The sequence below is a fragment of the Acomys minous genome (genome assembly GCF_964271855.1).
Source record: "Acomys minous genome assembly, chromosome: 16".
In the NCBI taxonomy this organism is placed as follows: domain Eukaryota; kingdom Metazoa; phylum Chordata; class Mammalia; order Rodentia; family Muridae; genus Acomys; species Acomys minous.
Genome location: NC_140498.1, coordinates 18,434,002 through 18,449,255, shown reverse-complemented (window position 1 = coordinate 18,449,255; position 15,254 = coordinate 18,434,002). Strand labels below are relative to the sequence as shown.

The 15,254-nt window shown below is 50.0% G+C and overlaps 1 protein-coding gene across 3 annotated transcripts in view; it reads left to right on the top strand.

The window, feature by feature from the left end:
- Window positions 1-15,254, top strand: part of FSTL4 (follistatin like 4) — a 409,848-nt gene that overhangs the window by 371,886 nt on the left and 22,708 nt on the right. For 2 of the 3 annotated variants that reach the window (XM_084762861.1, XM_084762863.1), the window contains 4 exons: window positions 2,797-2,917; window positions 13,313-13,474; window positions 13,772-13,906; window positions 15,192-15,218. In XM_084762861.1, the coding sequence (XP_084618987.1) occupies window positions 2,797-2,917; window positions 13,313-13,474; window positions 13,772-13,906; window positions 15,192-15,218 (445 nt within the window). The remainder of the gene's footprint in view (window positions 1-2,796; window positions 2,918-13,312; window positions 13,475-13,771; window positions 13,907-15,191; window positions 15,219-15,254) is intronic. The other variant, XM_084762862.1, reaches the window with a different exon arrangement.

Below are 15,254 nucleotides of genomic sequence, written 5' to 3'. Positions count from 1 at the left end.
GATCTGACCATGAGGGGCATTGAGTTCCCTCCTTACTCTCCTCCCCACAGGATGAGCTACATGCCCCCCAGTACGCACGCACAGATGGCCAGCACCTGGCTTTCCAGTGCCTTTCAGAGGCCTGCCATCCACTGCCACCACTGGACTCTTATATTCTGACTCGGGAAACAGACAGAAATATGTCATCCCAGCATTGACCAGCCTTTAATGTTTCATCAGCAACTGGGGTGTGAGCTCTGGTGGCTCTATTACGACACAGGCTAAGTCGGCTGTCTGCTATGTTCCTTCGTGACCAAGGCATCCACGAAATGGTAGAGATGGAATCTTTGAATTGTTGGTTCACAGTCAGTGTGCTAGGTTCCAGTAGCTTCAACGTGAGGGCATGGTGGGCCATTTTTTACTAATATTGAAAGCAGGAACCATGTTCACTATCAACCTTCCTGCTACTATTTTGTACCTTTCTCTCATGTCTCACTGGGTTAATTTAGCCCAAAAGCATCTTTCTTTTTTTTTTTTTTTCTCTCTCCTTTGAAATATGAGCTCATGTATCTCAGATTGGCCTCAAATGCCACTATAGAGCTGAGGATGGCCTTGAACTCCTGATCCTCCTACCTCCACCTCTTACTTCATTGGTTGCAGGTATGTGCCGTCACACCCTGTTTAAGTGCTCTGGGTATCATACTAGGCAAGCACTCTACCAAGTGAGCCACATCCCCAGCCCCCAAAAACATCTTTAAAGGGATTCTCATGTGGTTGTGCTCAGGCCCCGGGTGTGTGAGCAAGGGAGAGGATCTTTGCTGCAGAGGAAGGAACAGTGAGCTAAGGAGTGACTCACAGATATGCTGTGCATGGGAGCTGGTGTGCTGCCACAAGTGCCTCTGCAGACAAATGAACCTCAGAGATGACAGGAGCAGGCAGGAGCAAGAACTAGGTGCTAATGACAGGAAAAATAATGCCCTGTGTGTATGCCGCACTTTCCCGTACCAGAAAACATTTTTATGTGCATTCCTTTTTCTTGAGTATTGGTTTGGTTTGGTTTAGTTTGGATTGCGTTGGGTTGGTTTGGGTTAGGTTGGGTTGGGTTGGGGTTGAGTTGGGGTTTGGGTTGGGTTGGTTTAGGTTGGGTTTGGGTTGGGTTTGGGTTGGGTTTGGGTTGGGTTTGGGTTGGGTTTGGGTTGGATTGGGTTGGGTTGGGTTGGGTTGGGTTGGAGAGGGTCTGTGCTCATTAGTTTTTGCCAACTTGACACAAACTAGAGTCACCTGAAAAGAGGGAACCACAATTGAGGAATCACCTCCACAGGACTAGCCTGTAGGCAAGCCTGTGGGGGGCTTTTCTTGATTAATAATTGATGTAGGAAGGCCCGCACACTGCAGGTGGTGGCACTCTTGGGAAGATGGTGGAGTAAGCCATGGTTTCTGCTTCAGTTCTGTCTCGAGCTCCTGCACTGGATTCCCTTATGATGGCCTCTAAGCTGTAAGCTGAAATAAGCCTTCCCTCCCCAGAGTGGTTTTGGTCAGTGTTTCATCACATCAACAGAAGACAAACTAGGACAGGGTCTCAGATAGCTCAGGTTAGCTAGCCTCAAGCCTACATTCAAGATTTCCCTCATCCTCCTGATTTCACACCCCACCTCGAGGGCTGAGATTGCAGGCATGTGCCCCTACACTTGGCTTCTCATACGTTCTTTTGCAGGGTCGCCAACACCCCCGTCAGGCAGACAACACATGTATTGTCCACAGCTTACAGGTGGGGCTGACGGGGCTTTTGATCTGTAGCAGAGCTTCAGCCAGTTCTGCACCTCCTGAGTGCCTATGCGGGGTGTCTCCAACATGCAGTGCCCGTCCTAGGCAGCCCTTTCTTCTTACCCATAAGCTGAGGCCTTCAAGGTCTCAATAGTGCCAAGCCACACATTCTCGGAGATGTCTGGTAGCTAAAGCAAAACCAACTAAGGGATTTACACAAACAACTAAGAAAATTTGAGTCCTAGCTTGTCTGCAGGTGGTGGCTGGAAGGGCCCAGCTTCATGAAAGGACACAACTAACGAGGGAGGTGCCTGTGCCCTGTGTTCATTGAGCCTCTGTCCACACCCCTCCCCTGTGCCCTGACTTAGGAAGAGCCATCCTGGGAGGCTGCAAGGACCACTAAACTGAGACTCACTGGGTCACTTCCTATGGAAACCCTAGGCGCTCTCTCTCTCTCTCTCTCTCTCTCTCTCTCTCTCTCTCTCTCTCTCTCTCTCTCTCTCTCTCTCTCCCCCTCTCTCCCTCTCTCCCTCTCTCCTTGTACCTGCCTTATTTTGGTTTCTTCCATGTTCCCATCAGTTCTGTCTCTCTTCCCTTGGGTGACTCCAACCCCATGAGCTGCCTGTACTCACTTGGCATCTGAATGGAATTTGAACCACTGTTAGGCAAACTGGAGTCCACAGATGCCATCAAACACAGCCACACCCATTCTTACACATACATCTTCCTGGCTATTGTCATGCTACCATGGCAGAGCCAAGGAGCTGACAGAAACCAGAAGACTATGGAGGCTGAAACAGTCACTACCCAGCCCAAGTCTTGCTCTCAACAAGGCCCCACCCTCCCTCCAGAATCGAGCCTTGTACCAGGCGAGCAAGACTCCTGTGAAACAAGCCAACATTTCCAGGACCTAGAGAGAATCTGACTGCAGAGCGGAAGAGGTCATGGCTATATGCGAAGGAGGAGGTGCCAGGGCAGGAGTTGCTCTTCCTGGAGAGCTAACCCACCAGCTGTGCAGAGAAGGGATCTCATCTGCATTCTTTTGCCCCACAGGACTTTGGTGAGGATGATTCCCTGTACATCACCAAGGTGACCACAATCCACATGGGCAACTACACCTGCCACGCCCTGGGCCATGAGCAGCTGTTCCAGACCCACGTCCTGCAGGTGAATGGTTAGTAAATGGCTCCGTGCATGTTGTCCCCTCAAAGCACCCTCCACACTGCTCCAAACAAAGCCTATTCTCTACCGCACTTTGTCTCGTTAAAGACATCAGTAGCCCATCTCCTATAATAAAAAGAATGGCTTAGCAAGTGCCAGGTCTGGTTTACCCAAGGCTTCCTCACGTGAAATGAACCCAAAGGCTCAGGGAGGAGACTTGGGGATGAGTGATGCAGGCAGGCCACCTGGGGCTGCTGAGACTCCAGTGGCCGCTGGGAAGCATGGGGGCATGTGTGGCCTGCCAGCAACACGGCACCTTGATCTCTGGCTCTAGCAATTGCAGACCCTGTGTCCAAGCCCCCGTGGCTGTTCCAGGTGACATGACACCACATCACTGTGCATCTAAGAGGCACTGTTTCTCTCAGCAGCCCTTCCCCCACAGGGCCCCACGAGCCTCCTCTCAGGCTCAGCCAGTGAAGATGAGTGGGCTTGGGACGATTGGTCTCAGCCGCTCAGCTCCAGATGTTGCCAGCAATTTTGAAGGCTGGGAGGAACTAACGCCTCCTGGCTACCCCCTCCCCCCACCGAGCAGTTTTCCAAGGCAGAGTCTGTGAGCACACTTGTAACCAGCTCTGAGGTAAGAATCTCAAGTGGATATCCCGGTACCCGCTTTATGGATGTGCCTGGGGGTCACATAACCGTCAAAGGGCCATTGTGTAATCAGAGCCCATCTCTACATCATACTGCTGGCCATCTCAGCCCGGCCCCACCCACCATCAAACAAACCCCACTCCCCTATCCTAGGCCAACGTGTCAGGGGAGTCAGCCTCAGCCCACGAAGCCCAGCTGTTGCCAGTCAGGCCTGAAACAGGCACTCGGGTAGCCGGGAACAGTGAGGTGCTTTCAGCTCAGCCCCCAGATCCTCGGTGCCAGCTGGTGTTTGAGACTTCCCCCAGGAGAGAGTGAGGGAGTGAGGTGTCAGGAATGATGACATCATGAGATTCACCTTCCCTGACCTCAAGGATCCAGGCTGAGTGGCAAGCCATTTAGGGATGACTGGGCATCTTCAGCTTGCTCTGTGCTCACCCTCGCAGCCTTCTGAAGGAGGTCCGTAGATCCATTCCCTGATTGTTGAGAGAGCCAAGACTTCTCTCCAGCCAAAGAAAGGCCACTGATGCAGTAGGGAGAGTATGCTGGGAGGGGACAGTTGGTGATCTGCTTCCTACTTGATTGTGTGGCCTGCTGGATGCCTGGTCTGCTCCTATTGGGTGCGATAGTTCTCCTGGCACTTACGTAGGCAGTTGGTGTGACACTCAGCCCCCTCAGTGGATCACCTGTGCTAAAGTAGACCCTATTGTTGTCTCCTCAGGATAGAAGGTAATGGCCTGATGACCCCCAGAAAAAGGCAGGAAGTTTTCAAAAATACTACAGGGGTTAAGGTTTTGTACAACTCGGAAAGAACCAAGTTTAACCTATATGGGAAGACAGGGAAAATAGAACGAGCTGAAAGCCATAATTATAGTAGTTACAGTTACTGAAAACCCCTATTTTACAGACAGGGACACACACATACACACACACACACACACACACACACACACACACACACACACACACGACTACAAGCAGACCTTGACAACCCCCAGGGCCAATGGCCCGCCCTGCTGGGATGCCCCAACACTGCCCTTAGAGAAGCTGGATTGGGGAATAGAGTAGGTAATTGTTTTTGCTGTGGTTCTCTGGACTGCACGCTCTGGGGAAACAGAGGACAGGAGCCCTGAATCCTATGTCTCCAAGCCTAGTGCACACACAGGTCAGAACCAGCCATTCAAAGTGACTCTGAGGAAAAAGCAATGACTGGAAGTCTCAGACCTAGCTACTGGCCTCAGCTATACTAGAATTGGTAGAACACATAGCGAGGTGTCACCCAGCTCCCCAGAGGGCTCAGTGACTCCCAATGTTTCATGGTTTCCAGAAAGGAGGACTGGGTCACAGAAGGAATCTCCAGACATAGGGGACAAAGATCTGTGTGGCCTGTGTCTTGGTGCTGAAGGCGGGAGCCCCTGGGGAGAAGACCAGAAGGCTAGGAAGGTCCCGGTGATTCTCAGAAGGCTAAAGAGTCACCTGAGAAAGGAGTAGGACATGGGTAGTGACATTGGATTAAGGGTATCAAAGATGGCCCTGAACAGCCTGGGTGGAGTTTAGTCCAGCTGCCCAGCTGCCCAGCTGTGCTATTGATGAGGTCTGGTTTGGTACTTTCCTGGGCTGGCAGGAAGATGCTTGGGAAATATAGGGCGTGCAGGAGGGGCAGGCTTGAGGGAGGCTTTGGATTTATCTTAAGCCACATTTAGCCATAGTTGGTAGGCACTGATGATCAAAGCTGGTGGCCGTTCGCAGGACCTCCCATGCCTTATACAGATGGGGAAATGAAGGCCCAGGGAGAATTGCCATCCAAAATATAGGTTGCTTCCCCCTAGAGCCACCCTGCTCTCAAGTTGTTTGGTAGCCGAGTTGGGATCCTATACACAGACTGAGCTAGCACCACCTTCCAGGATCCCTCATTTCTGGGGCTGCCTAACCTAGCTGCATAAAGGAACCACTCCAGGAAGCCGTACCACCTCGCACAAATTATTAGTATAACTTACCCATAGGCCCCAGGCTTCCAGAGACGAGGCCCAAACGCTGACATGATTTATAACTTCCTGCAAAATCCCTGCATTGCTTTCATGGGAAGGAGCGAGAACTTGAGACATCGATGATTAATCCATTAAATTAAAAATACCTTCGACCTCCCCACAGTTCAGACAAGTAGTGATTCATCCCCAGAACACAATAATCATCTTCAAATCTGCTTATTACTCCGGCTTGGTACACTTGTGACTTCTTACTTAAGAACACATTTATGCCGCCTAAACCTTGGGCAAAGAGAGCCGGTTCCCAAAGAAAGTGGCCTTTGGGTTAAGGATACAAGTGGGGTGTGGGGGGGTATGGTTGTATACACCTGCATGCGGGGGCCAGATGTCACCTTCGGGGTCAACGTTGAGGAACCACCCACCTTATTATTTTTGAGACAGAGTCTCTCTCTCTAGCCCGGAGCTCACCAAGTAGGCTAGGCTGGCTGGCTAGACAGAGAAGCCAGGGACCACTAACCTTCTCCTCCTCCTGGTTTTACTGGGATTACAAGCAGGTGCCACCACACTTAGCCTTTTCCCGTGGGTTCTGTGGTCAGGACTCAGCAAGGCAAACACCCGACCAACTGAGCTATCTCCCGATCCCCCACTCCCCACCCCACCCCACCCCCCGCCACATTTTCATAGGAAGGTTTTGTCAATTTAAAAGAAAGCATATTTGTCTGGGATATCTTAGTTTCTAATTATTTTTAGTGTGCAGAAGATGGGGGGCAGGCACTAGGGCTTGGGAGTTGTGTGGCCTGGGACACAAGAAAAACAGCTGTGTCCTTGCCATGCTACCGAAAGCAGGCATCTTCGTTTTGCTCTGACAAGGCCCCATGTGGATGCTTCACAGCCCAGGGTTCTCCTCAGGACCTGGCTGTCCTTGTAAACACTACAGAGCTGGCACCAGGTATGGCCAAAGCTTGTGACTGCAGGGATCAGGGCTGTGTGGGTAACAGGCCAGGTGCTCTCACTCAGAGCCTGGGCCTCACCCATAGGGGAGGTTTTATAAGCAAGTGTCGAGTGCCCACCCAACTGAACTGTGATTTGTTTGTTTGTTGTTGTTGTTGTTTTTTTTAATTCCTCATGCTAGTTTTCCCCTCAGCAAATGGTTGGTTTTAAGCAGGACAGTGTCCTTGGCAAAGCCGCATGGGGCCAGGCTTGGCCTTCCGTGTTGCAGCTCAGGATAGAACAGGAGCTGGAAGGAAGACTGAGGTACCTCTCTCTGGTCCTGTCCCTACCCAAGTGTCCACAGTGTACACATGCACACGCACACATGCACACACACACACACACACACACACACACACACACACACACACACACACAGGAGTACTGTAGTCCAGCCAGCCTTCCTCTGAGCCTCATCACTGCCCCTCATTCCAGCTCCATTAACTCCTCAGTTTCCCCGAGTTACCCTCTGGACTCCGCGCCATGTGCGTGTTCTGTTTGCTAAGGAATACTCTTCTCCCCACCTTCTCACTATAATCCCCCAGGCATTCATTCAACAAATCACCAAGCTTTGGCATGCCGCATCCTTGTGGGCGTGTGGCAAAGGGCAAAAGTGCTAAGGAAGAAATTTCTACAAAACAAAAATGAAACAACAACAACAAAAAAAAAAAAAAACAGGAGTAAAGAGAATCAGAGGAAATATACGTGATTTACATAGGGTGATGGGGCAGGGTAGTGGGTAGTGTTGATGAACAGTGGTGGAGAGGTCAAAGGTGACCTCCAATGTTCTAGCAAGGGGAGTCTGCCCGTTACTGAAATGAGAGGAGGTCAGATGGGAGAAGACAGGTCAGGAACTCCCTCGGCCATGACCAATGTGTGGTGTCCACCACAGAGACACCCTCACAGGGTAGGGTGCAAATGAACATCTAAGTTTGCTTTACAGGTAGGGTCTGAGCTAGAGGCATGCATTTCGGACCTGTCAGGAGACGGGTGTCAAGTCTGTGCATGGGTTAGGTTAGCGGTGGAGACCTGCAAGAATTCCAGCGGCCAGAGCCAGGGCTGTGAGGAAAAGCCGGCTGAGCGGCTGAGAGGGAGAGGTCAGTGGGAACTAGGAGGAACAGCAACCACTCAGCCGTGTGGTGTGATACGAACAAGAGGACTGCTGGGTCAGGACCGGCACATGGAAGCCACCATGACCCGGAGAACAGCGCTTCCCACTGGGCGACTGGGGACATGTGGCCAGAACTGGCAGAGGGGAGTCTGAGGGGTGAAGGAGGAGGAGGAAAGGGGGTGGGGAAGGGAAAGAAGTCAGAGTGAGAGGCAGCCTGTTTGGGGATGCTTTAGAGTTACTTTATTTTCTTTAGCTTGGAGAGAATGAACAGATTGTATAGCTGAGGGAGGAAGGTTCTAGAAGTGGAAAAGGGTGAGGAGTAAGGCAGGATGCAGGCCTTGGGCTTAGCAGAGTGAAAAGGGACAGGAGTCCAAAACCCAGCACTATTTTACGCAAGGGAACAAGTGGGATTTCTGTCCCAATTCCAGCCCAGTGATAGGAAGAGAAGACTTTAAGCACAGGCCCGTAATCCCAGCTATTCAGGAACTGAGGCAGGAGGATCACATATTAAAGACCTGCCTGGACTACAAAGTGCATTCAAGAACAAGCTGAGTAAAGTGAGGGCCTGTCTCAAAATAATAAGGACAGCTGAGGGTACAGGTCAATGGTAAGGGACTTGCTTAGCATGTGTGAGGCCCTGGGTTCTATCACATATGTATCAAATGGATGGATGGATGGATGGATGGGTGGATGATGGATGGATGGATGGATGGATGATGGATGGGTGGATGGATGATGGATGGATGGATGGGTGGATGGATGATGGATGGATGGATGGGTGGATGGATGGGTGGATGATGGATGGATGGGTGGATGATGGATGGATGGGTGGATGGATGATGGATGGATGGATGGGTGGATGGATGGGTGGGTGGATGGGTGGATGATGGATGGATGGATGGGTGGATGATGGATGGATGGATGGGTGGATGGATGGATGGGTGGATGGATGGATGGGTGGATGGATGGGTGGGTGGATGGATGGATGGATGGGTGGATGGATGGATGGGTGGATGGATGGGTGGGTGGATGGATGGATGGATGGGTGGATGGATGGGTGGGTGGATGGATGGATGGAGTTAAGCGCAGGAGGCTACCCCTAGGAAGCTGCAGAAGAAGCAGTGTCTTCAGGAGAAAGCCGGGTCTCCCAGGATGGGGCACAAACAGGTAAAGGAATGCCAGCGGAGACATTATAGATGAGGGTACAAATTCCAGAGGGCAGAGGGAAGATGTAATAGAGAAGGCCCAGCAGGACATGATATAAGGTCATTACACTGGACAACACTGGACAAAGGACAAGAGAAACGCCTGGTGAGCCCTGCTCAGAGGTTTGAGGGAAGCTGGGGAGGGAGGGGCATTAGATGTGGGTCAACAAGTCCCTCTTCAGTCCTTCTCAGGCTCCCCTCAGGGAGAGTTGTCTTGCCCTCAAGGAGACCTCCAGACAGAGGGTGTGTGTCTGTATGCATGCTTGCATGCTTGCGTTCCTGCGTGCGTGCGTGCGTGCGTGCGTGCGTGCGTACGTGCATGCTTCAGGCGGGCATGTGGGCGTCATCCCATCCCACCCCACCCCACTCCCAGTAATCTCTCTCCCCTCCCCCCACTTCTGGAATATTCAGTGCTTTGAATTTAGGCATGTATTTTTACTGAGTGAGTCATCCTACACCCTTGACTTTCAGTCAGGTGTCCTTTTGTTCTAGAACACTGTCACATAGTTTAGTTTAAATTTAGCCCCAAATTGGTCTGAAAAAATCTCCCATCTCAGAGCAGTGCCCACAGGTACTAGGGCGTGAGGGGAGGGGATGGGGTGCACATCGGGTGTAATCAGATAGCTGATCCCCGCTCAAGTGTAAGAACCTCTCAGTCCACAGCGCATTCCTGTCAGAGATGAGAAGAGAGGCCAAGGCCAGTCTCCAGGTCCAGCGCCCTGGACATGCTCTGCACCAACAGACAGACAGGCACCACACTGAAAGCAAACCACGCAGCAAGGGACTGAGGCTTCCTGCCGGGTGCATCATGCCTGACACCCAGCTGGTATTTCGTAGCTGTCAGCCGTCTGAAACTGAATTGACAGAGCCTTGTAAAATCAATCAGGGTCTTTAGTCAGGTGCTAGGCTCAAAGAAGAGGAGGCCCTCGGCCCCCCAATCAGTACTGTAATGCTCTATGATATCTTGGTTTAGCAAAGTGACAGGGAACAATGTCATTTCTCGGTTTCCTCAAGACATGCATTGAATTTTTTTCTTTCTTTCTAGATAAACTTGGAATTATTTTGTCAAGCCCCAGTGGATCCATTTTAATTGGAATTAGATTAAGTCTGTGGGTTAATTTGTCAGATCTTGTTTGTGACAATGAGAACTCTTCCTGATCAATGACCTCCCTCTAATTATTACTCTTTCTTACGCCGTTGATAAGATTTTATAGTTTTCATCACTTGGGTCCAGTCTGTTGTCTGTCTGGTCTATTCTGATCTATTAATTTTGGATGTTTCGGTACTGGCTCTTTATATTTTCATGTGATCTTAACCATCTTTTTTGGCTTGTGTCCTGGAGTACAGCCACCAAAAATATTTTTCTCTATTATATGTCCCTCTAAGAGACTGGAGAGATGGATCAGCAGTTAAGAGTACTTGCCTAAGGACCAAGTTTCTAGAGCCCACAGCAGGTGGCTCACAACCTCCCTACAACTCCAGTCCAAGGGCCCTGCCGCCCTCTTCTGCTGTCTGAGGGGACTATGTGCACATGGTACCCACACAGACAAGCAGATACATACAAATATTTAAATGAGTATAAAATTTAAATTTTTATTTTAAAAGCCCCCCGGCCCATGGGTGTTTTGGGTATTCGGCCTTCAGTTTGTGATTTCAAAGGCTGTTTTTGTTATTTTGAAGTTTGTTACTTTGAAGGCTGGATAGCCCTTAGGAGGTGGGATTTGGCTAGTGGAAAAAGGTCACTATGTGCAAGGCTTTGAAGTTGATACTTGGCCCAACCACTTTCTCTGCTTCCTGGTTGGTCACAATAGGAAGAGCCTCAGTTGCACCTGAGAGAGAGAGTCCCTCCCATCACATGCCTTCCCAAAAGTGGTGAGCTGAGATTCCTTCCGTTGTTTCTGCTGCATGTTTGGTCACAGGGATTAGAAACATGACATCATCACTTAATGTCTACGCCCTTCCTATCTTGCCTTCCTTGGCCACACCAGTGGAGCATCTGAGTTAATATTGCTTTCTGTACTGTCTACTTTTTCTTTTTTCCTGAAAGGAATGGTACTTTTCCTTCTTTTTATGGACAGGTTCTTCATTATAGAAAGAAAATATCATTTTGTTCTTATTTTATTGAGACTCACATACTCACACACCAAGAAATGTGGGGGGAGGGGTTGGCTTATAAAGGCCCTTTTGGTGTCTACTAAGAAAATGATTTTTTGGCCACCTTTGACATTGGATTAATTATAGACACTAATAGATACTGAAACATACAGTATTTATATTCAGAGTCTGTTCTGTTATTTCTTATATATGTGTCCGCATGATCATATGTGACTATGAGTGTACCCATGCCTGGGCACCTGTGTAGATGTCAGAGAACAGCCTTAGATGTTGTTCCTGACATTTCACCTTGGTTGAGGCAGGCCTCGTGTTCACTGCTGCTGCCCCATGAGCATCTGAGGGTTCTCTTGTCTCTGCCCCCCATATTGCCTTAGGAGAGCTCGGATTACAGATACATGCTAAGTCCAGCTTTCTACATTGATTCTTGGGATCTGAACCCAGGTCCTCACACTGGTGCAGCAAATAAGAAAGAACATCATCATCCTGATTTACACAGGGCCATGCTGATTTGCATGAAAACACCCCTCCTCTAGGCTCATATATTTGATTACTTAGTCCCAGCTGCTGGAACCGTTTGGAAAGGATAAGGAAATATGGCTTTGTTAAACGAGGTATGTCATTTGGGGGTGGGCCTTGAGGTTGCAAAATCCCATGACATTCCCAGTTTGCTCTCTACCTCCAACTCTTTTTTTTTTTAATTTATTTATTATGTATACAGTGTTCTGCCTGCATGTACACCTGCAGGACAGAAAAGGGCATCAGATCAGGTTGTAGATGGTTGTGAGCCACCACGTGGTTCCTGGGAACTGAACTCAGGACCTCTAGAAGAGTGGTCAATGCTCTTAACCTCTGAGCCATCTCTCCAGCCCCTCTACCTCCAACTCTTGTATGAGATGTGAGCTCCAAGCCGCAGCTCCAACGCCATGCTGTGTGCCTGCTGCCATGTTCCCCATCATGATGGCCACAGATCCTTGATGGCTCGATCTGGGACAGAGTCATCCTGGATTCTGCTACAGCCTGGGGCTCTATTCCCTTAAGCAAAGAGAATCTGGAGGGCTGGGAGGGGGGCAGGAATATGGTATAGACATTCTGCTCTGGGGGCTCCCTGAACTAAATTTGAATTTCCCTTCTTTCCTCCCAACTTCACCCCAGAGGTCAGCCAGGCCAAGCCTTGAAACTCTAGCTGAGTTGATAAGATGCTAAACAAAGCTGTGAAGGGTGCCTATAGCAATTGCAGATCCATTGCTCCTAGACTTTCTCTTTTGTCCTCTGCCCGCTGAGCGCGGACCACAGAACGCTCCCTTAGTCAGACTCCATCGTCAGTGCCATCGGCTCCTCCTCAAGTACTCTCTGCTAGCCCAGAGAAAATTCTTTTGTCTCAAATACCAGGATTTCTCCTTTTATTTATTTATTTTTTTAATTTCTCCTTTTAATGGACAAAGGAGCTTTGGGTTAGTGCTAAGAAAACATAGTTATCCACTTCAAGAGGAACTCATTCCCCCAGTGTCCAAAAGGCGTGTGATTTGTTTAATATTCAAATATGTTTACGCAAACTCTCAAATCCTATTTTAAAGTATTCAGAGCAAATTGTATTAATAAACACAAACCCTCGTGAACGTGGGAAATTCTAGTGCTTTAATTTTCAAGGGGTAAGAGGAGGGGACTCACTCTGAAATCTCCACTTCTCCAAAGGTCCCTCCCCAAGGCCTGCCCTTGTAAGAAGGGCCAGTGCACTGTGGATTGTGTCAGAGTCTTGCCTACCCGTGTTCATCTAGGCAGTCGGTCAGTCATAACACCCAAGCTGACAGTTAACCACCAGGGGCCAGAGCTGACTCACGCCCCAGCCGAGGAGGACACGTCCGTCCTTGATGCAGGTTCTAGAGCTTAGGAGTGAAGAAATAAAAATGACCCACTGGAAAATCGATGGGCTTCCCCGGAGCCATGATGTAATTAGCAGCCCTGCCAGTCAGTGCCCATAAGTGCTTCGTGAAGCATTTCCTGAAAGAAATTAAGGCCCTGTCCAATGGCCTTCCGATAACAGGAATAATACATCTGAATTTCATTCATTCAGAGATAAATTTCAGCCGCCGTTGCTCTTTTCAGGCCACAGCTGAACAGTGTTAAATATTTAGATGCCTTCCTGGTCATATTTAGAACAAGGGTGGAAGCCATGAATTACAGGGTACAACACCAGATGTGTTTATCGCCAGTGATCCATTTTACAGCCTTTTCCCTCGGCGGTTCCAAGGCCTCCAGAGCCACCTCCCAGGTTCACTCTCTGGAGCAGGGGTCTCAGGGTTTGGCTACAGACTTGGTGTGGATTGGTTCTTACCAACACTCATCCTCGCCCACAGTGCCGCCAGTCATCCGAGTCTATCCAGAGACCCAGGCACAGGAACCTGGAGTGGCGGCCAGCCTGCGATGCCACGCTGAGGGCATTCCCATGCCCAGGATCGTTTGGCTGAAAAACGGCATGGATGTCTCAGCCCAGATGTCCAAACAGCTCTCCCTCTTGGGTAAGAACTGCAATGTAAATCCCAGGACAGGAAATGAGAGGCAAGATCATGGCTGCATCTGGCTTGTTAAGAGGAAACAGACGTCCCCTAATGGCTGGCACACACAGGTCCTATGGGCATCTAGCAGTGCCAGCCTGGTCTTGGGCTCAGTCCCAGGGAATGTTGGCTGCCCCTAGCCACACCCAAGGACTGTGTTTTTAGCTCAACACTCTTCAGAGATCCTGAGGTGGGGGGGGGGGGGCTCATGAAAGGTTGTTTACCCTGAGAGGGTCACCCTAAGCACTGTCCCCCCTGCAGCCAATGGAAGTGAACTCCACATCAGCAGTGTTCGCTATGAGGACACGGGGGCATACACCTGCATTGCCAAGAATGAAGTGGGCGTGGATGAAGATATCTCCTCCCTCTTCATTGAGGACTCTGCTAGGAAGACCCGTGAGTCCACTACTGGCTTTGAGATCCTCATTGAGCTGTACGAGAGCGTTAGGGGGACAAGAGCAGCACGTTAACTCTCCAGGGTAGTCACCGCCAATTAGGGGCCTCTGAAGGCAGGGATAAAGCTATTTCCTCTGTGCACAACGCTAGGTACAGATAGCGACCTCCTTGGGCAACCTAGACAGCTCTAGAAACAAAGACCCTCTGGTCAGGACACAGAACACAGGACCACAAGGAAGCACAAACACCCCGGCTCTGCTCCCGCCTCCTATCTGACGTACGACTGGGAACTCAGTCACAAAAGCCTTCACACCGCCAGGTGCTCCATCCTAGTGGCCTAGAATCTCCCAGGTACAGACAGCAGCCCCCTCTCTACAGTTATGCTTCCTTTGGTCTGAAATCCCATAAGTGAACCCTTTACAAGTCTTAAATAACTTTAAGGGGTTTTTATTTTGTTTTGTTATGTGTACCTGTGTGTGTGCAGGTTCCCACAGAGGCCAGAAGAGGGCTCCAGATCCCTTGAAGCTGAAGTTACAGATGAGCTGCCTGATGTGGGATGCTGGGAATTGAACTCTGGTCCTCAGGAGGAGCATCATATGCTCTTAACCACTAGGTCACTTCTCCAGCCCCTTAAATAACTTTTTCATTACAATGTATTGTAATTATCTATTGCATTATCAGTATTGTATGCATAGGCAGGAACAAGCATGAAAGTGGTTTAACGCTGTCTGTGGTACAGGGGCTACCACTAGATAACACACAACTGGGGGTACAGCGGCCTCTCCTCTGGTAATTAGTACCCACTTCCTGGGCTAAGTGTACTCCCCCTGGTAACCTCTGCTTCCCCAGGTGGTCCGGCGGGTAGAATTCACGGCCTGGGTGCTATTCAGTCTCTCTCCCTCCCTCAGACTCCAAGCTAAGCCTTGCTCACTGACTGAGAGAATTTCTTCCTTGGAGAGTCCAAGGTGGAAATCAGCTTTCAGGAAGGACGCAGGAAATGAGGGAGAGATGTTCTTCATTAGTTATTGTCACAGAATGGCGGTGGGTGGCATTGGCTGCTGGGATCCTGGGGCTCCCGGGATTCATTTAGAAAGAAAAGGCGTCGAGAGCTGGAAGTGTCCACATAGGTCCAGAGCCGTGGACCAAAGAGTGGTGCAGTCTCCAGGTGGTGAGTGGGAACCAGAACGGTCCTCAGTGGACGAATCACAGCAGTGAAGGGTTGACACTGTCTTTCTCTCTCTTCCGGCTATCGCATCACTGCTCTCCTGACTCTCGGCTGCTGCAGTGGCAAACATCCTGTGGCGGGAAGAAGGTATTGAGTACACTTGTCCTGTGCCATGCCTACAAT